This window comes from Rousettus aegyptiacus, unplaced genomic scaffold, assembly GCF_014176215.1.
Source record: "Rousettus aegyptiacus isolate mRouAeg1 unplaced genomic scaffold, mRouAeg1.p scaffold_m13_p_5, whole genome shotgun sequence".
NCBI classification, from domain to species: domain Eukaryota; kingdom Metazoa; phylum Chordata; class Mammalia; order Chiroptera; family Pteropodidae; genus Rousettus; species Rousettus aegyptiacus.
The window spans coordinates 121,417,479-121,439,022 of NW_023416308.1; the positions used below are offsets into that span (position 1 = coordinate 121,417,479).

A 21,544-nucleotide genomic window follows, 5' to 3' on the forward strand; every position below is an offset into this window, starting at 1 on the left:
CGGGAACCCCGCTGCCCGCCCCTCCACACTGGCGGCGGGGTCCCTGCAGGGGTGTTGGGGGCCCAGAGGCAGGGCCAGCCCTCATAACTACCAGCTTGGGCCCAAGCCCCACCACGGGGCTCCCTTCCCTTCCCTCCCAGGCCCTAAAGAGCACCCACCATCTGCTGAGGGCACGTGTATACCCCAAACAACTGCCTCCTGGACAGTTTGAAAGAACAGCTCCAAATGCGGCCTGGCCAAAGAGCACCATGATTTTCTTTACCGAACTCAGCACCTCCGCTTGAAGCACCCCTGTCTGAGAAAATGATACTCCATTCTTCCAGGGGCTTAGCTGAACCCCAGTGACCCTTGATACCGTCTTCCCCCAAATGTCCCGGTGAGGAAGAACCCGCAGCCCACCTGGCCCCGCCTCCAGGGACACCGCAAACTGGCCCCAGGCCTGTCTCCCTCCCATCCATGAGCCCCTCTCCCTGCTACCCTTGCCCCACTGCTACCTACGAAGTGTGCGTTTCTTCCTATGACCACGCATGGTCCAGCCCGCACCCCAGGACGCGAGCCCCACTGGGCCTTGCGCCTTGCCCCTGGCATCCCATGTCGTGTTTCCAGTGCTAGTGCTCAGGGTGGCATAGGTGGCTTTTGAGGATCGAATAGTCAATTCCTGAATCAACGGGGAAGGACCCTCGTTCACGGGGAGGGGACCTTCCCACGGGGCGGTGGTCTTCTCTTCTGGTTCACGCTCCTTCCTCTGCTCTTCCCTCGCCCGCGGCTGGCCGGAAGTGCCAACTGCCTGAGAAAGGACGAGGGAAGAGCTACTGTTCCTGACAGCGCCGGGGCCCGGGCAGGGGTCTGCTCAGGGATGCTGACACCTCCGGCCCGGGAAGACCCTCGGGGCTCCCTCCCACGGCCCCGCCGCCCAGCTTAGAGCCCTCCGCAAGCCCTGCGGTGCCAAGATGCCGACGGCCTTGAGTAGGGGTCACTGCCCCCGACCGCGGTAAGGAATAAGGTGCCGGAGCCAGACCGCGGCGGGGGAGGGGGGCGGGCAGGAGGACGGCGCATGCGCCCGGCGCGGCCTTGGCCCCGCCCCCAGGCCGCCGCGGTCCCTGACGGACGTTCCCCGGGCGCGCGCACGCACGCACGCCCCGCGCACGCGCAGGCCGCGGGTCCGCCGCGCAGCGCCATGGCGTCGGAGCGGCTCCCGAGCCGGCCGGCCTGCCTCCTGGTGGCCAGCGGCGCCGCGGAGGGTGAGGCTCGCGCGGAGGGGGACAGCGGGCGGAGCGCGCGGCGGGCGTCCCGACGCGAGGCCCGCGCACCCCGAGCGGTGCCACCAGGGCTGGAGCGTCTTGTTCGGGGCACAGTCGGGAGGCGCCTCTGGTCCGTTGCACGGGTGGGGCCCGCGGCCCGCGTTTCTGTTTGAAGAGATGGCGTGCTGGGTTGGCGGCCTGCAGGTGCAGCGCACCTGCGGGGGAGAAGGCAGACCGGACCGCCCCGCGCCGGCGGCCGCTTCCCTCCGGGACAGGCGGGGCCCGGGTGTGGCGAGGGGCCGTGGGCGTTCTCAGGAGGTGGCGGCTCCCGCCGACCTGGGGGTGAGACAGCCATGGCCTTGGGAACATGGGCCTTCCCGAACAGGACGGTCATGAGCCTGTGTTCTTCAGCACCCACCCCCTCTGCCCGCTGGCCTGGGAGCTTGCGGGGGACACTGTCCTGGCGGGGCGGGGCGGGGCGTGTGCGAGTGCGGAGCATCCCTTGGCCCTGCCGTGGGGTGGGGGCCCGGGAGAGCCTGGCGCCGGGCTCACGGGGCGTGCCGTTGCTGGCACTGAGGCTCACGCAGGGCCTCGTGCTGAGGGCCGGCACGGAAGGGAAGTGGTTCCGGGCACTCCCCCGGTCCTCAGCTGTGCCTGCCCCATCGCAGAAGTGATGAGCCCAAGGTCCCTTCGCAGGCAGTCGAAGGGCCAGGGTCAGGACCTGGGGTCTGCCTGCGGAGCCTGGTCTGTTTCTCAACCTCTGTACCTGCTCAAGTGGGTGAGGGAGCCTGCGGGTCACGGGGTCACGTTGGTGCTCCCTGAGAGGGGGGAGTAGGAGGAGCCAAGGCCCTGCCCCTCCCCACAGGGACTTCACGGGCCCCAGGAGCTACTGAGAGTGGGCTCAGTTCTGGGGGGTCCCCAGGTGGCCGGTTGGAACCGGTAAGGGGAGGGGTCGCATCAGCTTGGCTGTGCCAGGAGCAGGGGATGTTGACATGAGGTGAGGGGCACAGCTCTGAAAAGACCACTAGGCTCTGGGCAAAACCAGTGGGCCCTCCAGAGTCTGTTTAGGAGGAGTTGGATTCGAGGAGCTGGAGAGCAGAATCAGGAAAGTCAGGGGGCACGTCATTTGGAGAGACTATTTGCCTGACATGTGGACTTTTTAGCGAGCATACGCTAATTTACGAGTGAATAAAGGTGAAAATGAGGTTTAGGGGTTGGGTCCCAGGATTAAAATAGACATGATGCGATCAAGCCTCTGGGGAGTAGACTTCTGGGGGAGCTGCAGCACCAAGCCGCCAAGAACCCTCTGGGCTGGGCGTGGGCAGCAGGGGCCGGGATGGGGCCAGGGTGCCAGCGCCCCTGTAGGAAAGGGCTGTGACAGTGTCGGGACGCACCCCCCTTCCTGTGACACCAGCCATGCCTCACGAACCCGGGCTTTGCTCCCTGCCACCTTTCCCGGATGAACACAGTGGGGGCGGAGGCTCAGTCCCCGTTGGTTCAGTGAGCAGGTAAGCCAAGTGTAAGGGAACCACACGCTTGGCTTTGCCTTCTGGAAAGGTTTGCGATGGCCAGGCCAGGAGAGGGCCCAGTGTGGCAGATGAGGGCACGAGCCCTGATGTGAGCTGGGGGAGGGGCCGCTCCGGTCGCTCTGGGAGCAGGAGAAGCCCTGGGCTGCCTCGCCCGGCACTTACCTGGGGCTGTCTTCCCTGCAGGTGTGTCGGCCCCATCCTTCCTCCACTGCTTCACGCTGGCCAGTGCCGCCTTTAACCTGCAGGTGGCCACCCCTGGGGTAAGTCTAGCCACCCACTCTCCACCTTCCTGGGGCTGAGGCCAGGAGCGCCTGTTGCTCGTGGGAGTTGTGGCATGGCCGAGGCCTCTGGAACCCCGAGGGAGCTGGCCTTGGCTGAGGGGCCAGGACCCCAGTGGCATCGTCAAGCTCTGGCCCCACCCGTGGCAAGGGAAAGCTTGTCATTTGGGGCTGATGTCGACACATGAGAGCAAGGACGGCACAGACCTTCAGGCGGGTTTATATCCCTCCGGTGGCGTGGGACAACAGTGATGCTATTTGCGTTTGTCACTTTGCATGTTTCCGGTGTCACCGCCAAGGGGGGTGGGACAATTGCTGTTGCTTCCTAGGTGGGAGACTGAGGATCAGCGAGGCGTAGGCGAGGTTGGGAGCCCGGGGCGTGTTGGGACCCAGTAAGGGGGGTGGGCTGTCGGGTACCTTTGTCCCCAAGGGGCTGCTATTGGCCCCCAACCCTCATCAGCGTTTCTGAGCATCCCTGAGCCAGCAGGGGGTGTTCCGCGCTGACTTCTCACCTCGGGACCCCGGCAGGGGAAGACCATGGACTTTGTGGACGTGAACGAGAGCAATGCTCGCTGGGTGCAGGACTTCCGCCTGAAGGCCTACTCCAGCCCCGCCAAGCTCGAGTCCATCGATGGTGAGCGCCTGAGCCTGCACGGGTTGGGGGTGGGGTTCCCAGAGGGTTTGTGGTCCCCCTGCGGCCCCTCACTCTGCTCCTGGAGCACCCTGGGGGATGCCGCCAGGCGCTGTGATTGCCCAGGTCACCTCTGTCGTGCGTCCTGGGCCCAGAGTTCGCGAGCTCCATCGGGGCAGGGCGGGGCGGGGGGGGGGGGGCAGCACGCAGAGACGCGGGAGTTAGGAATAGTGCCGAGGCTTCCGGACCCTTCGCGCTGTAGGAAAGTGACCAGACAGGGCGTCTGGGCGGCAGGAGCAGAGAGGAGCTGCGGTGCTCGGGGAGGGCCCGGTCCTGGCCGGTGGCCTTGCCCTCCCTCAGTGACCGACCGGCCTGTGGTCTCCCCTAGGTGCCCGGTACCACGCACTCCTGATCCCCAGCTGCCCGGGGGCCCTGGCCGACCTGGCCAGCAGTGGCTCCCTGGCCCGCATCCTGCAGCACTTCCGCTCTGAGAGCAGTAGGTGACCCCTGGGTCTGGGCTGTTGGCGGGGGGGGGTGGGGGGCTCCGTCAGCAGGGAGGAGAGGCCGGAAGCGGCCTGTCTGTCTGGGGTGCGCGTGGCAGCGTGGGGTGCGGGTTCAGGTTCTGGACCCGGAAACCCCAGGCCACTTGAGCTGTGACGCGCCCTGGGGTTCTGAGCAGCGGGTGGACGCCTTCATGCAGCCGTCCTTCATGTGAGATGGGGTGCCCCTCCCCCCGGCCTGTGTGCCCTTCCACTGCCGCCCCGGGCACCTCCGCGGCCGGCGGGTAGGACTCTGGCTGCGTTCCGGTGGGAAAGCACGGTGTCCAGGCCGGGGTTCGAGGCCAGCGGGGGTGGGGGAGAGGCTGCTCCATGGGGCCCCGAGGGGCACGCTGCCGGTCGCTCCCTGGGGACCAGCAGACGGAGCCCGGACTCCACAGTGCGTCCTTTGTTGTGCTGCGCGGGGCCTCCTGCCCCCAGCGCTGTCGGGACAGGCCGCCGTTGTTCCCGGCCACCTCCACCGTGGGAACGCACTCGTGCCAGGCAGGCTGCTACGGGAAAGGCTCGGAGCCAGGGGGGCCACTCGGCAGGGCGCGGACTCCGTCTCCGGGGGCCCCGAGGGCGGAGGAGGGCTGGGCGCCTTTCCCACTGCAGTCGGGCAGTGGCAAGTTTCTAGGTGACGGCCAGTGCCCGTGGCGCCGTGAGGCCTCTGCCCTCCGCGGCTGCGCGCGGGCCCGGGGCAGGACAGGCTGTCCTGAGGGTCCGCGGGGGGCGCCTTCCTGGGCTGGCACACAGGCCTGCCGCACTCGTGGCCCGTGTGCCGGTTTCCCGGCCACCAGGGCCTGAGGCCTGAGCCCGGGGCAGCCTGGTCCCTGGGCGGCTCTCACAGGGTTTCGGGGCGGGGGTGGGGGGGGTGGCCGCCCACTTGGCCTGGCAGTGCGGGGCGAGGGCGGGGGGCCAGGCCAGGCCCCAGGGCCTCAGGCCCCTGCTGCCTTTGCTTTCAGAGCCCATCTGCGCTGTTGGCCACGGTGTTGCTGCCCTCTGCTGCGCCACCAACGAGGACAGGTCCTGGGTGTTCCAGGGCTACAGCGTGACCGGGGTGAGTGCAGCGCGGGAGCCCAGGCAGGAGTCGGGCCTGGCCGCCCAGGGACAGGCCGGGTCCCGGAGGGGCCCCGTGGTGCCCTGTGGTGGGGTGACAGTCACCGGCACCAGGCTGGCCGTCGTCTGAGCCGTCCGCGTCCCCTCCCTGCTGACCACCGTGGGCGAGGACAGGGTCCCCAGTTTGCTGACATGGCTGTGGGCGTGGGGAGGGGATCGGGCGGGGGGCGCTCCCTGTGTGTGCATGAGGAGGGGGTTCGGGCCTGCGCTTTCGTGCCCGTCCAAGGGGTAGGACCGCCATGTGGAGGGAGGGCCGCTGGATGCGGGGGTGGGGGCCCGGGACTGAGCTGGAACATGTCGGCAGTCAGAGGCGGGGTGCACCTGGCAGGGAGAAGACCCCAGGGTGAGCGTCCTGGGGCAGATCTAGGGGGCTCTGTATGGCAGGACTGAGGTCTAGCTCTGGGGGGCTGGCAGGTGGTGCGGGTTCAGGATGTGGGGGCGGGGCTGGGGCTAGGCCCCACCCCATTCATGGTCCCTGCCCCCCGCTCATTCTGGTCATCTGTGTGCTGTGGTGATGGAGGGGCGACAGCTGGTCCCTCCATGGCCTTGTCACACAGAAGCCCCTTGGTGGCCCCCGAAGTCCATGTCACACACCCACCCCACACGGGCGCGGCCCCGCCCAGGTTGGGACCCGCCTGACCGCGGCGGTGCCCCCTTGCCCCGCAGCCGTCCGTGTACGAGCTCGTCAGGGCGCCCGGCTTCGCCCGCCTGCCCCTCATCGTGGAGGACTTCGTGAAGGACGCGGGAGCCAGCTTCAGTGGTGAGCTGGGCCGGTGCTCGCGGGTGGGGACGCCGCCGGCCGGGCCGGCCTCCTGGAGCCGAGTCCAACAGCCCTCGGTGGTCAGTGGCTCTGAGGCCCAGGCCGACTGGCCTGGAGCTCACGGCGGAGGGGGGGGGGTGGGTCTGGGGGCCGTGTCCCGTGTGGCCCGACCTGAGGCCTGTGTCCCGGGGCCTCCTGCAGCCAGCGAGCCTGACGCTGTGCACGTCGTGCTGGACCGCCACCTGGTCACCGGCCAGAACGCCGGCTCCACCGTCCCCGCCGTGCAGAACCTGCTCTCCCTCTGTGGCAGCCGGTGAGGGGCCGGGCAGCGGGCGGGTTCCGGCGTGCGCGCGGCTCCTCCCTGGGCCGCAGCTGGGCCCACAGCTCTGACCAGGGTTCGTCCTGCAGGAAGTGAGGCGTCCCCCGCTGAGCCAGCCTGCCTGCCTGCCGACGCCGCCACCTCCCGATGCCCTCCGCGGGAGCGACTCGCCCTGACCAGGCCCGGCGGGGTTGGAGGCCTCCCCCAATTAGCCCTTGGGGAGGAGGCTCCGTGCTGGCCACGGTGGGGCTCAGGGACACCCCAGTGACTGCTCCGCGTAGCGCCGGTGTCAGCGAGTGGCCGCACCTCCCAGGGTGTGGTCTTGGCTCTCTGGTTTTCTGGGCTGGCACTGGGTCCCTGTGACCCCAGGTCGGGGAGCAGAGGCTGAGCCTCCCTGCGGGCCAGGGTGAGAGTGCTGGCCGGGCAGTGTCTGTGGGCAGGGCCGTGCCCAGGCCCGTCTGCTGTCTCCAGCCCTTTGTGCCTGTTTAGCTTGACGAGGGCCGCAGGCCCCCCGCAAGGCTGCGGGGAAGACAGCGAAACCCCTGGAGGAGGTGGAGTGGGTTCTGGGCCTGGCCCCCTGCTGTCTGGTGAGTCCCCACATGTCCAGGCTGTTTTAAAGCAGACCCTGATGTCCACCTGAGAGAAACCCACTGTACCCCGCCACCCCCCGCCAAAACGGTCAGGAACACTGTTCTCGGTAATGAGCGTGGACAGCAGCCCCTACGTGGAGGCGCCTGGCGGGTAGGCGGCGTCAGCCGCCATGTGGCAGAACGTCACTGGCCACAAAGAGGAATGAGGTCCTGGTGGCATCGTGCACCGTGGGTGAAGCTGGGAAACACGCTGAGTGAAAAAAGGGGTGTGAGTGCCTCCACGTGCGCGGACCCGCCCTGCGGGGAGACGGCGGTGGGCTGCCTATGGTGGGAACGGGGCAAGTGGACAGGTGCCCCCTTTGTGTTTGGGCCTCGGGCCCAAACTGGCAGTTAAGAGGGCTGGCCCTGCCTCTGGGCCCCCAACACCCCTGCAGGGACCCCGCCGCCAGTGTGGAGGGGCGGGCAGCGGGGTTCCCGCAGGTCTTGTCAGCCTCTGCTCTGACCCAGCGACCTTTGCTGGGCACTGCCGGCTCGCAGCAGGGCTCTGCTCTTGGCCTGGCCACCCGAGAGGGTCAGGCGCATGGCCCTCCCGCCACAGGGTGAAGCGGGAGCTGGGGACTCCTGGCACTGGCGGGAACGTGGTGCCCGTGTTCGCTGGGTGGGCGAGTCTGGCTGGAGACCCTCGGGCCTGAGGTGAGACCGGCCTAGTCACGCGGAGCGCTTTGTGGGTCTGGCGACAGGCCCGTGCCGCTGGATCCTCCCCCACACACACACACTCCCCGTGGCTGTCAGACCTAGGGGCTGCAGGAGGGCCACGGGAAGCCCTGCTGGCCCAGCCGCACCTGCGCCAGTGGAGCGTCGCTAAGGCACCAGAGCTGGCTGAGCCAGTGAGCCGGCGGCACAGGCCTCTGGAGCCACATCTCCGCCCCACCTCCCCCTCCCGCACGGGGAAGCGTCCTCTCAGGTCTCTAAGGTAGGGGGTGGGGGAGGGAGCCCGCGCAGGGATGCTGTGCGGCCGACGAGGCTAGTGCGCATGCGTGCACCCTCGTGTAGGCTTGCGGCCCCGGGGACACCCGCAGGTGGGCTCGCACGCTGAGCAGGGGGAGCGGATGCCCGAGTCCTGGTACCCTGTGGGGGCGTCACCTTGGGGCGTCACGCCTCATGCCTGTGCGTGACCCCCGTGTAGGTAGGTCAGCACCGGCTCCGGCGTGGGCAAGCCTGTGATGTGCGGTGCGGTCCCCCGCGGCGTTCGCAGTCAGGGTGGGCGGCCTGCACAGGGACCGGGGTGGCCTGGGCCTCGCCAGACAGAAGCCTCAGTGTGAGTCTGGTGTTTCCCTGTCTCTCCACGGCAGTGCCTGTGCATAGTAGGGGGACGCGGACGAGGCGACCCAGCGTGCCTGTACAAGTCCTACGCGATGGCTTTAGGACTTAGACCTGTGCGGCCACCAGCATCCATCTCCAAGTCCTAAAACCATCCTGTGGGACATGCACCCAGACCTAAGGGCTGGGAGGCGCCCAGCAGAGGCAGGCTTAGGCTAGGCGCGAAGCCCACTGCTCTGGGTCACCCTAGCTGGTCCCCTTTGCCCCCAAAGGCAGTCCGCTTAGCACCCTGGATTGGCCAGGCCAGTCCCTAGAGCTCTTGGGTAGGGTGGCAGCCACTCCAGAGCCACTAGCCGGCTGACCCTTCTCTGACCAAGATAAAGGGGGACTTGGCCCTGCCCAGCTGGTGCCTGGTCTCTGCAGGCGACTATGGAGAACAGGAGCCCTGACTTGGGCCCCCCAGGGAGGGGAAGAGGAAGGGGCTGCCTAGGTGGGGGAGGGTACAGAAGCTCCCTGCTGACATTGGGGTAGTGTCCCCACACAGCTGTCCCCAAAACCAGCCTCTGCCTGCACAGACATGGAGCGGTCAGCCTGGTCTCCCACACCTGGGAGGCTGGGCCTGTGAGCACTCTAACCTAGGCCCTGGCCTCTGCCGTGCTGCCTCAGGAACAGGCTGGTCCCTGGGGAGAGGGACGACCACTCCATCAGTCCACCCGACACAGCCTCCACCAAGCCCTGCCCCGTGAAGCATGTTGCAGGTAGAGCCTCAGCAGAGGCCAGGCGGGCGAGCTGCAGTGCATCCAGGCGACCTGGATTTTGCACGTCATGCTGTCCCCGCTAGGTGGCGCCATTCACCAGCACAGGAGCCTGGGGTCTTTCTGGCCCGAGCCTTTTGCATCCTATGTCCAGCTGCTCACCCTACCTACTTGTCTGGGGGCCACTGACAAGAGCTCAGGTGGTTCCTGCCAGCAGCAGGTGGAAGCGGGGTAGAGGAAGGGCTGTAGCTGCCTGTCACCTGCTTGGGGCCCTTGTGGGGCTCGTGACCCAGCCCTTCGGAGACAAATACCACATGGTGAAAAGTGTTGCACAGAAAAAGTGACTGCTTTATTGCATTAAGCAAAATTTTATGTGAAATCAGAAATCTCTCCAATCCACTCTGATTGGTAAAAAATGCCAGATTCATTGCCCGGTGTGTGTGGCTAGAAATGGGGTCCAGCCTCAGGTGCTGTGCTATTTCCCGTTCTCTGCGCTGAACATCCGTTCCTAGGGGACAGAGAGGGCAGAGTGCTAGGCCACCTCCCGCACGAGGGACGGGGAGGGGGCTGCGTGCTGGGCCGCCAGCAGCTGACACCAGTGCCAGGAGAAGCCCCGCTCTGCCGCGCCCACCTGGGGGGCACTCACCGCCAGCATCCGCTCCAGCTTCACCGCGTCGGCAGCGAACTTGCGGATGCCATCGGAGAGCTTCTCCACGGCCATCTGGTCCTCGTTGTGCAGCCAGCGGAAGGCCTTTTCGTCCAGGTGGATCTTCTCCAGGTCACTGGCCTGGGCTGTGGAGGACATGCAGTGGGTTTTCCACGTCCACCGCACCCCCAGACCCCAGCCCCCCAGCTCAGCGGCCCAAAGCCGGGGCCAGGGGCTTACCCGCCTTGGCCGAGAGCATGGGCACCAGCTTGCTGCTGTCCTTGAGCAGCTCCCCGAGGAGCGCGGGGGAGATGGTGAGGAAGTCACAGCCCGTGAGCGCCTTGATCTCGCCTGTGTTGCGGAAGGAGGCGCCCATGACGATGGTCTTGTAGCCGAATTTCTTGTAGTAGTTGTAGATTTTGGTGACACTCTTCACTCCTGCAGGGGATGGCCAGGTGGTGTCTGTGATACCCACATTCCAGGTGCCTGTCTACTGCCAAACCGGCCCTGTTGCTACAAAATGCCACTCACCTGGGTCCTCCAAGGGCTCATACGCTTTTTTGCCCGTGTTGGCTACGTGCCAGTCGAGGATGCGCCCCACGAAGGGGGAGATGAGCGTCACCCCTGCCTCGGCACAGGCCACGGCCTGGGCGAAGGAGAAGAGCAGTGTCATGTTGCAGTGGATGCCGTGCTGCTCTTCGAGCTCCCTATGGGGAGGGGACAGGGCACGTGAGCGTCCCACCCAGCGCCATGCGGGACAGAGCTGCTGGACTGGTCAGCTGACACCCTGGGGCAGGTCTGGAGCCCACACCCGGTCTTCTCTGGCTGCTGGGATTTTCAGACCCACACTTCCCAACAAGGACAAAGGCAAGAGAGATACTGAGAGCCACCGTGCACGTCCCCAGCTAACACCTGCACCACGGACTCTGATCCCTCGCATCCTTGCAGGTTCCATGGAACAGGCCACCACTGAAGATCGCTGACCACTGTCCTGTCCAGGCCCCCTGCCCCACTGCTCACTCTTGCCCTTCCTGGGCAAGCCTGCCACAGTTCACTCAGACATCCTGGGGCTGAGCCCCAAGGACAGGACAAAGGCTGTGTGGTGGGCCGTGCACTGTGATAGCTGAGCTTCTGCTGGGGCCCCTCCAGCAATAAATTCCCACCCCAGGGGACGGTGGTCACATGGGGGTGATTAAGACGTCCAGCTACAGAGCCTACACCCACGTGGGGAGCCAGTACAGCAGCGGCGAGGGCCAGTGTGCAGCCCCCCCACAGTAAGACACCAAGTGGCTGGGACCCAGCAGTGTCACTCCTGGGCATGTGCGCACAAAAGGCGACACACCCACACCAAACTACACGGGCGTGCAGAGCAGCAAGACCCACGCCCCGCAAAGCCCCGATGGGAACAGCCATCCGTCCAAAAGATGAACACACACACTGGGACCTTTGCCTTAGGAATGCAGCCCTGACACGCGCCACAGCGCAGGCGAGCCCTGAAAACGTGCCAAGGGAGGAAACCAGATGTAGAAGGCCACGTGCCACATGACTGCATTCAAGTCCAGCATGCAGAGCGGGCCAAGTGACCACAGGGACAGACTGCAACGCCCCATGCACAGCGGCCACAGTGCGGCTGCGAGAGAGCAGAGGGCTCGACTCTGGTCCCCACGTCTCCTGCGTGGGGCACACGCTTGGGGTGAAACAATTATAAAGCTTGAGCATGCCTGACAGGTTGGGTGGCGGCCACACCTGCAGGGCTTGTAGGCCCTCTGTTCTCAGCCCCACACACCTGGCCCGGGCAGCCGGGAAGCTGGCATCTGAGCGCAGACTCTGCCCCCCGAAAGGGGCACACTTACTTCCCAGCCTGAATCCCTTCCCAGGTGGAGGACAGCTTTATCAGAATCCGGTCCTTGCTGATCCCAACATCCTTGTAGAGCTCAATGAGGTGCCTGGCTCGGGCCACCATGGCGTCCTTGTCAAAGGAGAGCCTGCAAGAGCCAGGGTCCACGTGAGAGGTGGCCTCACCTCAGGATGCCTGCCCAGGACAGCCAGAGGTGGCAGTGCCCCGGTTCAGGGAGCAGCCTGGAGCCCTGTGTCACAATCACACTTCTCAATGGGGCTGACGACATGCTGCTGGAGACCCACTCCCGGAGGGACACTACGGGCCCAGCAGCTGCCCGCCCGCCCTGCGCCTACCTCGCATCCACCTCCGTGGAGACGCGGCCTGGGATCTTTTTCAGTATTTCTGCTCCAAAGAGCACGAAAAGTTTATCAATAGCGTTTTGAGTCTGTTCCTCTTGAGACCTGAAATTCCAGGGGAAACAGATCAGTTCACGTGTGAGGGTGAAGTGGACAGGATTCTATAAAGCAGTTCTATGACTTTCGTGACACTCCTGCCATCCCATCTTTCTTGTTAAAAATACTTTTTATCACGGTGAAGTACACATGGCATGAAATCGCCACCCTCAGCCACGTGGAGGTGTGTGGTCTGAGGGCACTGAGCACATTCACATGGTTGTCCACCCCCAGGTTGCCTGGGCAGGTGAGTGTGTGACCGTGGTGTCCCCAGACCGACCACTCTGAGGGTTTTCACTCGCCCACTGCGTGCACCCAGGGCTCTGGCCATGGGCGGCGGGACGAGGGAGGCCTGTGAGCAGCAAAGGTGCCACCTCGTCACCCAGTTCTGGAGCAGAGGCCTCACTGATGCAGTGGGGGTGGGGCGAGAGACCGATTGTGGGGGAAGGGACAGCGAAGCCAGCTCGGATTCGGGGCGCATGGTGCAGGCGGGCAGACAGGCGGAGCTGCTTGCGGGACTCTGGCCCAGGGTCGCCGCCCGCTGCGGGCACCACGCTCCGCTGACTGTTATCACCCTGATGAGGATTTTCCACAACATGTAGAAAAGGCAGAGCTCTGGAGACCCCGGCCCAGTGTGGCTGCCTGCGGGAGGGAGCAGGGACTGACTGCAGGCGGGCCCCAGGGGACACTCCAGGACGGGGCTGTGGCAGTGGCCGCACCACTGCATAAAGCCTCCCCCTACGCGGCAGACTGTGCACTCGGTGACCTGCACTCCACCAAAGCCGTGGAAAGACACAGAATGGCAGAACGCAGGTCGGTGGCCGCCAGGGCCCAGGGAGACTGCTGGGCGCAGCGCACGCTCTGCATCTTGACTGGGGTGGTTTTTGGTTTCGCAGGGGCCCATTCCTGGATACAGGACTCACTGAACTGCACACTTACTTACGGTGGGCATAGTTCACTGCCTGTAAGTAACACAAGTAAAATTGATAAAAACAAACAAGAAAAGAGTTTTCCTTCCCAGAGTGTAAGGAGACAAGGGACGAGCCCGGCCCCACCTACTCCCACCCTGCAGACATGTGGGGTGCCGCGGCCGCTCACCCGCCCAGCCTCTTGCCATAGGCGATGGCCTCCCCCACCAGCTCCTGGTAGGCTGGCATCTGTGCGGCCGCCAGGATCAGGGACGGGTTGGTGGTGGCATCCTGGGGCTTGAACTCCTCGATGGCTAGAGAAGTGACCAGAAAGCAGGAAGTTAGTAGAGTGGGGGTTCCACCCAGAAGCTGTGACGGGGTCCCCACGAGCCCCCACACAGGGTCAGGAGTGTTTTCTGAGCCCAGTGCAGCCACGCTTCACACACGGCCTCCCCTACCCTGGAGGCTGGCCAAGGGGCAGCCGTTTACGGGGTGATCCAACCACCAGGGTCCAAGGGTGCCTGCGAGAGTTGACTTCGTACACCTACAGCCTGGTGGGGGGGGGGGGCTTCTGCACGACACGTGCTATCGGCGACAAAGCGGTCTCCATCAATGCCTTCCTTCTCTAAACTGTCAATTTGTTCTTAGGTAGCCAAGCTAGGGATTCCGAGCAGCCCGTGGGCTTGACCTGGGTCTCACTGACCGGGCCCCCGTCCAGGTGGAGCACAGGGCGAGCACGCAGTGGGCAAGTGGCAGCGGAATCGCTGCTTCAGTACGTTTATTCAGTCAGTGTATCATGACAAAACAACACAGAGCTGAAGAACAGATTAGGGGCTGCCTGGCACGGGGTGGGGGCCGCTCTAGGGAGCATGAGGGAGATCTGTGGGCCTCGAGGCAGCCCTGGCCTAACTGGCAGGGGGCTACAAGCATCCACACGTGTTAGAAAAATGGCTCAGACATGCCCCCTCCCCATGCAGGCAGAAAACGCGAACACCGAGCCAGGCCTGCGCTGCGCCGACAGCCTCTGCGAGTGCCAAGTTGCTGGCTCGAGCGTCACACCATGTTCGCACGAGGTGTGTTGCCACTGGGGGGCTCTGGGCCAAGGGTTCATGGGGCTCCATGGGATAATTTTGCAACTTCCTGTCAGTCTATTTCAAAACTCAAGTGAAGAAAGTGTCCTGGACTGGTGCTCAAAAAGGTGTGTGTACACCCACGGAGGGATGCACTGAAAATGGTATCTTTTGCCATATAAAATGATGTCTTGATAAAGTTGACTTTTAACAAAACTAAAAATATCAAGACCCATCTGGACTCATCAGATGGGCTTCAGGGTCCAGGGATCCTTGAGACTAATACAGGATTGGGGGACACTGATCCGGGGAGATATTCTCGAAGAGGCTTGTGCGCCTCCAAGGCAGGAGCCTTCACTTCATAAAATGACCACAGAACCGAAGGCCCTGTTTACAACTATGTATGAGACACTTACGGATGTATATTGTCAACTAATCTATCTTTACAAAATTAATATTCTTTAGAGAAACTTAAAATGTCAGTACTTTGGTTTAGACATTTCTAAAAAAACAAAAACAAAAACAAAAACAAGCAAGCATCGTCAGGTCCCCTCTGACCTCGCTGGCTGTTGCTGGAGGGTGTAACGGACTAGCGATCCTGCCGCTGCTGCCCACCAGGGCTGTCGACTAGGCCCAGCGCAAAAATAATTCTAAGTGCTAAGGGTGCAGGTGCTCCAGACTGCCCAAGGCCTCCAGCTGGTGTGCTGGGAAGCCTGCAGGGTGGACCCAAGCCGAACCCCCTCTCCATCCTTTACGTTGAAGCAGCAAAATCTGCTTATTCACTCTCCTAGGTTCTGCTAGATAAACAACCCTCTTACAACGTGACCAAAGAGGAAAGAAAGCCTGTTTCTCAAGTCACCGTGAGAAAGCAGAAAGAGAGGAAGTCACTTCCTTATTGTGTGCCCACATCCACCCAGCGTCTCACGATTTTCCTGAAAATCTCATTTGTTCCTGGAGACGCCTCTGGTCTGTTCGCTGCAGAGGGGTCGCAGTCTAACCCCACGCTCCTCTGTGCGCCAGGCCTCTCCAACGGGCACGACTCGGACCCAGGAAAGTCTAAACCCTCCCAGGACAGCCCTCTGCTCTCCTCAGTGCTTCGGGTTTTCTCCACCCGGTTCCGCGGCCGGCACCTGCCACGAAGGGCCGCGGCTGTCCCCTGGGCAGGGGCGGAAGGTGTGCGCCACAGGTTTCTAAAGCGCCCGGTGTCATTCGCAGTTCTGGGCTGTCTGGGCCCAGAAACTGAGCCATGCTCCTGGTCGCGGCACGAAACCGCCTCGTGCAAGCCCGGGGGTCGCGGGAATCTGCTCCGGGCCTACCGCGGACCCCTCCCCAGTCCAAAGCCTTCGCATCCCGCCCCGACTCACTGACGGTTCACAGCGGGGCCCCGGGGGCGACTCCCGGGCCGAGGACGGGGGCGGGGCTCGGACTGGGCGCCGGGCTCCCGGAGGCCCCGCCCTCCTGCCCCGGCGCGCTCCTTCCCGGTCCCCGGCGCCGGGGCTCGCCGGTGCCCGCCGCCGCGGGAGCGGGGCCGGGAGCGGGGCCGGGGCAGCGGGGGCTTGGGCACCGGGGTGGGGGACCCGGCCGGCTCCCGGCGTCCACGAACCGCACCCCTACGCCGGCACGGCGTCCCGGCCGGCGTCCGAAACCGGGGCCCCGCGCGGCCTCACCGTGGAAGTCGCCCGTGTCGGCCACCACGGTGGTGAACTGCTTGAGCTGGTCCAGCGCGCTCTCCATCCTCTGCCGCTTCACCGGGGAGCCCGACATGGCGAGGCGCTAGCCGGAGTGCGGCGTCCCACAATGCCCCGCGCGGCCCGCCCCGGCTGCCGGCCAATCCGGGCGCGGGGCGGGAGGGCGGGGCGGGGCCGCCCCGCCCCCGGGCGGAAGCCCCGCCCCCGAGGGAGACCCGGGCCCGCGAGACCGAGCCCGGCGCACGGAGACCGCGCAGGGCACCCGGAGGCAGCTTTGCCCCAGGAGGCGATACCCGGCCCCGGGCCAGTCCCGCCGGGCGGCCCCTGTGGCCGGCTTAGGGGTCCTGAGGACCCGCGCGATCGCCCTAAAATGCAGGCACCAGGCGGAGAGCCCCAGGTCGGCGCTCCCCGCACGCACACTAAGCACGCAGTCCCGATCCGCCTGCAGTCTGATTCAAAGCGGGGCTCCCCGGAGAGGCGCGCCCCCAGCAAGCTGTGCCCTCGGAGGGCGCGCTTCGTCACGATACGGAGAAGTGTCTTGAGGGTCACGTTAAAACCAGCCCCAGGGCGAGCAGAGTCCAGGGCAGCCTGGAGACTTCGGCCCTGCATCTGGGCCGCAGCCTGAGCGCTGTCCAACGAGGCCTGCCGGCTCTCGGCCCCTTGGGGGATAAAGGGCCTTTGTCCGCTGGCACTGGCTGTGCTGGGGAGCCGCTCCCGTGATCAGGGCATGGGGCGCGGGGTGAGCAGCGCGGGCTAGGTTTCAGTCGCTGCTCGCCTCAGCCCCTCGTGGAGCTGCAGGTGCCCAGGGTGCACCTGCTCCCCTGAGGCCTGGCTGCCCCTTCCGACCCTCGCTGGGATCAAATTTGCCTGGCCGCAGGGGCAGGGTTAGGAGGGGCGAGGGGGTGAAGCGGCTGAGGATTAGGGCCTGTGGTTTCACTGTCTCCCACAAATTCAGAGCGTCAGGGATGGGTCCATTCCCCCTTGACTTCGATTCTAGAGTCTGCACGGGGTAAGCAGCACGAAGCTCACAAGGTGTCCTGAGGGCCTCATGTACCAAAAAAGTCACAGGAAACGTAACTCCATTGATTTGGAGTCCTTTACAGCTTCTGGATCAAGGCCTCTGTGTGGGGCCAGGAGCAGGGATGGAGGGGAGCTGGGTCCCTGGTCGGTCAAGGAGGAGCTGCAGAAGAGAGAGAACCCGCGGTGGGAAGAAGGGAGCTCCTGGCCCTGGGGTGTGGCCCGTTCGGGCCTCACTGTTGCCCTGGCTGGGAAGTTGCAGTGGAGGCTAGGACGGAGAGGAACGAGGCCAGGATGGAGCAGGACGAGGGGTGGGGACAGTGCCAACTTTGCGTTTTGGACATTTCGCGGTGAAGAGAGCAGGACTGGTGGCATGGGGAGAAATGGCCGAGAGTCTGTGGGCTGGTGGCAGGAGAGAAGGGTGTGTTCAGCCAGAGCCTTAGGTGGAGAAGGCCTGGGACACAGGGCGTTATTGCAAGGGCGGCCTTTGTCCCCAGCCAGGACGTCGGGGCCACCGGAGGGACCAGCAGCAGACTGGGCGCCGAGGGGGCGGCGTAGCAGACCGCCGGTGGCACCCGCGGAGGCCCTGCTGAGTGCTTCATTTGCCCAGCGGCTCAGAGGAAGCAGGTGCGCCAGCCCAGAGGGCAGGAGGGACGCGTCGGGCCTGCACCGGGAAGGGGCCGGCTCCGGTAGGCAGTGTGCGGCCGACCTGGGTGCGGCCAGTGGGTGTGGCCACCCGCTCCTCTTGCTCCTCTGGCGGGTGTGGGAGGCGCGGAGGGTGGACTTAACCGCAATGGGGTTTGGCTGGCAGATGTGGCAAGGCGGGCCCTCCAGGTTGGGATGGAGCTGAGCTGGGCTGGAGGGGCGGGGGTGGGGGTGAGGGGGTGAGCAGGGGCGGGATTGAGTCAGGTGAAAGTCAAGGGCAGGAGGATGGGCGTGGCGTGAATGGGCGTGGCGTGAATGGCCAGCTGGGAGAGCACCACCCACAGCCCCAGCGCCTCCCACAGACCACGTTCCTCTAAGGTCTCAGGTTTGTCGTTCCCGTTTTGACCGGGATTTCTCTGAAAGCATTGCTGATCAACAAGACTTCCGACTTCAGCCTTTTGTCCCCTGGCGGTGGCGTCTGTCCCATCAGAGGGCAGGCGGCTGGACGGGAACAGTTTGTGTCCGGGTTCACCAGGTTCTGGTTCAGAGCTTAATGAGAGGAAGAATTCAGCACAGGATTAGAACGGCACGACCTCGCCTGGACGAATTTAAACCAGGACTCAAAACTGCAGACCACGAAACAGACCGTTATGTCCCTGGAAAGATCCAGGCTCTCGCTGGCAGATTCAGTAGCCACAACAGTTCCCCCTTTCCCAGCAGCTTAGGAGATGCGAACTGGGAAGGGACGAAAACGAAGTCGGAACTGGCAGTGAGAAGAGGCTGTGCAGGCCTGACCTGGTCACTTTCGAAAGCTGTGTCCTTTGGCTGTCTGCCCAGTGTCAGCTTCTGATCACCAGACCCAGCACAGCTCCAGTCGGGGCCGGCTGCCTTCTCGAGGGGTGACACGTGCGTCCCAGAGCCTGCTCCCTGGAGCGGGCAGCACAGGGCCTCTTGGGCCTTGCAGCCTGGCGGGAGGGAGGGTTTGGAGGTGTCTTTCCTGGTGAGCAAACAAACCAGTGACCTAGTAAGTAAACGGCTCAGGCCCCGAGGGAGCAGCTGGGCAGTCCGCGGGGCTGTGCCACCCGAAGGCTCCACGCTGTCCTCCAGTCGGGGCCGTGGGGGCCTCTCCACGTGTGGCCTGGCTGCACAGGTGGCCTGGCACCCGTCTTGTTTGCCTGGGGTGACTTGCTTCAGCTTCCCGTTGTGCAGAGTTCTAAAGTTTCCTGTCGAAGGACAACAACTATCAATAGCGTTTGGGAAGATGCACGCGGGCTATGAGAATATAAATGTGTTCGTCGGAAGGATGACCCCCTAATTCAGAACGGCACCTGTTTTGGGGGAGCAGGTGGGATATGACTGGACTTGTTTTCATAGGTTGGAGGGTGGGTGTTCGCTTGTTTGCAGAACTGTCCTCGCCTGTTAATTTTTCTCCTCTTTTTATTAGATATTTACTCTCCCTTAGACCCTTTCCTGTTAAGTGTAGAAAATTTTCCAGTAAGCTGGCATTAAGGATTTACTCTGATTCTGTTAACCAGGGTGTGGTAATCTGCTCAAAGATATGCTAAGGGCCAACTTCTGATTCTGTAATCTGCTTACTTGTTAACCAGGCCGTGGTTCTAGGCTTTATAAACTGCCTCTTTTGGGAGCTCAGGACTGACCTCCTCTGACCCCGCGTGGTAGAGAGTCAGTCGCCGCCGGCTGATAAAGGCTCACGATGCATCTCAATCGGCTCCGTGGGTCTCAGACGTAAGCGAGTCACATCTCCCTGCTTCTAGATAACTCTTCCAGGCCTTTGCGTGAGTTCCTGTGAAATGCGCGTTGCCTCTCACATTCGATTTTCCGCTCACTTCTGTGTACTTTAAGGCACAGAACTTGAGCGGTGGCGTCTCTGCCTCTTCCTCTTGCTCTGCATGCTTCTCTTCTGGGGGATGCGCCACGCGCAGGCTCCCCAGGGGCACCACCTGGCACTCTAGCTCCCTGCGCCCCAAGGGTACCCTCCAGCCCTCTCTTGTGGACCCGTGGGAAGGTCCCAGGGACACCCTGCGGGAGCAAGGCTGCTGGGCCAGGGGACACCGGTGACTGAAGTGGCTGGGCAGCACCCTGCCCCACACCTCCCAACGCCGAGTGTCAGCCAGCTTCCTACGTGGCTGTCCTTTGCCTTCCTCTGATGAGTCTGAACACCTGCTCAGACTGTGGGGGCTGCGGGTCCCCCGTAGGTGTCCTATTCACAGGTCCGCCGTCCCCACTGATCCCAAGTTCTTCGTAGGTGCCGTGCTAGCGACTCTCCAACTTCAGGGTCTCTGGATGTTGTAGCTGCCAGCCCCCGAAAGACACACGGAGCACCGGAACTCAGTGAGTTCTAGGAAACACTCTTTATTCAGCTGGCTCTGTCTGCCAGGGGTACGCAGACCCCAAATGAAGCAGCCCCGAAATGTAGAGGTGCAGGGTTTTTAAGCACAAAATCCTATTCTTCATTCTGTCTAAACACAAAGGTCTATTTTTCTTCTATTCACTACCTGTCGATCCACAGGTTGGGTGTGCAAGCCGGGGTACAGAAGCAGAAAGCTTATTGTTAGAATGTTATTTTCCTATGGGTGACAGCCTGTGTTCCCATGGACATAGCCATGTTCCCATGGGCGATAGCCAAGCAGTAATTTTTCTGCAAGTAATAAATTTCTAGCAGTCATTTTTCATCCATTACACGGACACCTTTCCACACTTCATCATCGAGGGCCCAAAAGACCTATTGATGTCCACTGTAGTAGAAACTAAAACTGACAATTTGAAGATACACGTTCAGTCATCCCTGTTAAAGTGACCGTGACAGGCCATACCCGGAACCGACCGGCCCACACAGCCGGCCGGTCGCGGCGCCAAGACCAGGAAGGACCGGGCTGCCCGGCCGGTTCGGAGCCCTCCTGCCAAGAGAGGAGAGGAGGCGTCTGAAAGTCAAAGTAGATGCCAAGGGAAGGGCTGCAGAAATAACCGCCTGGGCTGGCGAAAACCGCTCTCTCGCCCCGCATTCTGCCCTCGCTCCTCAGGTGTTTTCCAGGGCCACGTCCCCCACCTCCAGCCCCTCCCCCATCTCCGTAGCTGCGTAGGAATGTCACGACTGTGGGAGCGAGAGAGAGCCCCCTGAGCGGGTGCAGACACCCGTGAGTGCTACTCCCTGCCTGTACCCCGATAAAAGTGCTGATAACACCAGGGGTCTGGAAATTCCTCCCTTGCAGCCCTCCACCCGAAGCTGCCCCTCCCCACTCTGAGTAAGGAGGGACATGGAAAACCTCAGACAAAGGAATCACGCGCCCCTTGCGTGGACGCTGTGGGGGTACATAAGCTGTAAGAAATCTAACCGAGGGAAGAGCCTGCTTTGGGTCTGTGGAATGCCCCACGCTCTCCCTGGCATTAAATTCTCCTTCCTCCAACGAAGTTGTCTGAGCGTCTGAATTTCTCCATCGGGAGTCATTTCCTGCAACCCTGAGAGCAGTCGCCCCTGATGCAGGACGCAGGAACCTTCCCCTGGCCCTGAGCAAACTGTCAAGGGTGCTCGTCCGCCTCAAGCCTCCGAAGACCTGCTGGACCCAGACCCCAAAGCCGCACGTGGCCTCCCCTGCCTGCCCGCCCCTGGGACCCAGCAAAGACCCCCAAGGTCAGCGAGCCCACCTAGCTTTGTCCCCATGTGACTGGTGGCATTTTGGAGAGTCGGCGTCCAACACGTAAAGAGCATGTTTCTCCGAAAAGCAATTATTTCCCAAACTCACTGAGGAGGGCAGACATTAGAACCACACTGCTTGGGGGAGAGCCGCAAAGACACACCTGTCCCCGAGACAGAGACAGGCCTTGTTTCCCGGACCTTTGCTGCGCACGGCCGGGCCCAGGGCGGGTGCTGGGCGGGTGGCTCCACGGCCCTCCAGTGTGACTGACCCTCTGCCCTTGGTTGACCCCCCTGCTGTCCCGCCCCTCCTGGGGCTCCACCGCCAGGCCCTCCCTCTCCCCTGCTTGGCTGGAGTGGGAGGGGGGAGCTGGGTGGTTAGGGACGTGAGTCGGGCCACTGAGTTTGAACCCCGCCCCCTCACGCTCTGGGGCTCTGGCTGCAACCTGGTCCTTCTGTGCCTTGTTTGCGGCCCATGCCTGCCACACGAGCCCTGGGGACACCAGGATGCCAGTGAGCGTGGCACGCAGGCACCTCCATCTGGGGGC

The 21,544-nt window shown here is 63.6% G+C and overlaps 2 protein-coding genes across 4 annotated transcripts; one reads left to right on the top strand and one right to left on the bottom strand.

The window, feature by feature from the left end:
• The first annotated feature begins 1,134 nt into the window (after positions 1-1,134).
• GATD1 (glutamine amidotransferase like class 1 domain containing 1) lies at positions 1,135-12,111 on the top strand. 3 transcript variants are annotated; one of them, XM_016138267.2, is made up of 8 exons: positions 1,135-1,241; positions 2,954-3,030; positions 3,577-3,682; positions 4,068-4,175; positions 5,181-5,275; positions 6,001-6,094; positions 6,296-6,407; positions 6,503-6,643. In XM_016138267.2, the coding sequence occupies exons 1-8, from the start codon at positions 1,178-1,180 to the stop codon at positions 6,507-6,509; spliced, it is 663 nt and encodes a 220-aa protein (XP_015993753.1). In that variant the 5' UTR covers positions 1,135-1,177; the 3' UTR covers positions 6,510-6,643. The 3 variants fall into 3 exon arrangements, with proteins under 3 accessions (XP_015993753.1, XP_036076870.1, XP_015993759.1); XM_036220977.1 differs by lacking the exon at positions 6,296-6,407 and having other exon boundaries at positions 6,503-12,111; XM_016138273.2 differs by lacking the exon at positions 6,503-6,643 and having other exon boundaries at positions 6,296-6,411.
• Positions 9,406-15,796, bottom strand: TALDO1 (transaldolase 1). The gene is made up of 8 exons (XM_016138259.2): positions 15,662-15,796; positions 13,115-13,238; positions 11,918-12,025; positions 11,578-11,709; positions 10,256-10,431; positions 9,965-10,162; positions 9,725-9,870; positions 9,406-9,586 (listed from the first exon to the last, which is right to left on the bottom strand). The coding sequence occupies exons 1-8, from the start codon at positions 15,756-15,758 to the stop codon at positions 9,554-9,556; spliced, it is 1,014 nt and encodes a 337-aa protein (XP_015993745.2). The 5' UTR covers positions 15,759-15,796; the 3' UTR covers positions 9,406-9,553.
• Between the last annotated feature and the right edge of the window lie 5,748 nt (positions 15,797-21,544).